The sequence below is a fragment of the Geospiza fortis genome, unplaced genomic scaffold, assembly GCF_000277835.1.
Source record: "Geospiza fortis unplaced genomic scaffold, GeoFor_1.0 scaffold183, whole genome shotgun sequence".
Taxonomy (NCBI): domain Eukaryota; kingdom Metazoa; phylum Chordata; class Aves; order Passeriformes; family Thraupidae; genus Geospiza; species Geospiza fortis.
Window position 1 is genome coordinate 1,547,445 of NW_005054447.1, and position 2,115 is coordinate 1,549,559.

General features: G+C 50.2%; 1 protein-coding gene across 1 annotated transcript in view; it reads left to right on the forward strand.

Annotated features, from left to right (window-relative positions):
- Window positions 1-2,115, forward strand: part of HYOU1 (hypoxia up-regulated 1) — a 13,848-nt gene that overhangs the window by 1,382 nt on the left and 10,351 nt on the right. The window contains exons 2-4 of the mRNA XM_031062400.1: window positions 741-819; window positions 1,052-1,206; window positions 1,302-1,378. Of these exons, the coding sequence (XP_030918260.1) occupies window positions 741-819; window positions 1,052-1,206; window positions 1,302-1,378 (311 nt within the window). The remainder of the gene's footprint in view (window positions 1-740; window positions 820-1,051; window positions 1,207-1,301; window positions 1,379-2,115) is intronic.

The following is a 2,115-nucleotide window of genomic DNA, read 5'->3' on the forward strand; positions in this document are numbered from 1 at the left end:
GGGGCTCCGGCCTGTTCGGCAGCCCCCCGCCAGCGCCGGGAGCGGGCGGAGGGTGAGGCTGGCCGGGACAGGCCGTCCCTGTTCCTCTCTTGCCGGAGGAAGGCTCTCATTCTCCCACGCAGGCCTGTGACTCGGTCTTGGCCCGGGTGGGGGCTACGGGGCATCCTCCAGGGCACTTTGTTAACTCACCTTTAAGGTGTTCGGGTGCGCTTTGGGTACCTTTCCAGCGGGTGCTACGTGGTTAACGATGCGGCACCCAGTCCCCTGATTCGTAGTTCCCCTAAGGGAGCCCAGAGCCAGGTTTGTTTTGCTGCAGCTGTTCAAAGCCCGCACTTGTAACACAGGTAAATCTCTTGCGTTCAGCTGCTGCTGCAGCCCATCCTCAAGCCACTGAGTGAAGAATCTGCAGGTGAGAGAGGACATACGATTAGTAATGTTCTTGGTTTCTGGGAGTTTAGAGATAAAAAGGAGATTTCTCACCCCCTTTTCTGAAATTCAGCAGTGCTAGATAGAATAAGGGAACTGTCTTGCCTTGCTTATGGGTAGAGAAAAGCAAAAATAGTCTCATCAAAGCACTGGAGTGGTGGGAGGGGCTTGTCTGGTAGCCCCTCAGCTGAGGAGAGGCTGGCCCCTCCAAGCACCTGCCCTTAGTCCTTCTGGAACGGGAACAACATCTGTCTTCACTGGAGACTGGAATGTTCACCTTTTCCGCTGGTTTATTCCTCCCTCTCTGTTCTCAGGGAGTCACGAAGGAAAACACCTGTGGCTGTTTCCTTGAAGGAGAATGAGCGTCTCTTCGGGGATGGTGCGCTGGGGATGGTAAGAGCTCCTATTGGCAGAATACATGTATCCCGCGTTGTCACAAATGTCTGAGACAGTGTTTTATTGTTGTTCTGCGCGCCCCATCTCCTTGATGTGTTACTGGCTCTCTGTAGGGGCTGTCTGCTCCTACTCCCACAGCAGGAGCTTTTCCCCACGTAGTCTGGGAGGGATTGGTTTGACGGCAGTGTAACTGAAGGGATGCAAGTGTGTGATGTGTTTTTTCCTGCAGTCCATAAGGACGCCCAAGGTGGCGTTCCGATACTTCCAGGATCTGCTGGGTAAGCGGATCGACAATCCCCACGTGGCGCTGTACCAGTCCCGCTTCCCGGAGCACGAGCTGGTGAAGGATGAGACCAGACAGACTGTTATCTTCAGGTTGTCCCCGTAAGTGGCTGCATTTAGGTTCTTTGTGGGATGGATGTCGGCTACCAGGCTTCTGCAGCTCGCTGTTGACGCCATCATTTTCTTTCCCATTGTAGAACGATATGGTATTCTCCTGAGGAGATGCTGGGGATGGTCCTGAACTATTCACGTGGTCTGGCTGAGGAATTTGCAGGTTGGAAGGGTTTAGCTTTTTCTTGTCTATGTGTGTATGAGTTCGTGCACTATAGGATTCAAGGAGAGACCAAAAGCATTCAGAAACCCAAGGTTTTTAGAAACAGGATATTTGTTCTCTCCAGCTGTAGGCTGTAAGCAAGACTTAGAAGCTATCCAGTTATCATTTGTTTCCAATATGATGCAAGTTTGGGATCTTGGGTTTCTATTTCTATTTATCACCTAGCCTTGCAATGAAGGAGCCTTACAGGCAGTCTCTGGAGAAAAGTGAAGTGTTTGTTTTCTTTATCATGTATGTGATCAGAGTGGAGGCACATGGAATGTGGCTGCTGGGGAGGGTGGAAATGGCTCTGTGAAGGCTGTGCTGTAGCTGTTCTGGATGGAAAGTTGCTGTTGGAGCTGAACTAAAAGAGCAAAATGGCCCTTTGCTGTGAGACTTGCTAACAGAGAGGAGGCTGTCATGCATATTTCATGCTGTGTTGCTAATGAAATACCATAGTAATGAAAAGTGGATAAATTACTAGGAGGTTTTGTCATGTGGTCAATGACACTCCAGCCAGTCCAACGACTTTTTACTGGAGAGTGAATATGATCCAGTGGCCGTGTAAGTTTCCATGAAGATAGTATTTGTTGGAATGGAAGGCTACCCAGAGCATTTGAGAGTATCCTGATGCATGAAAGAGTGGTCAGTAGACTTGTGGCTTTGTGTGAATGTGCCAGGTCTGCTTGGTTTCAGCA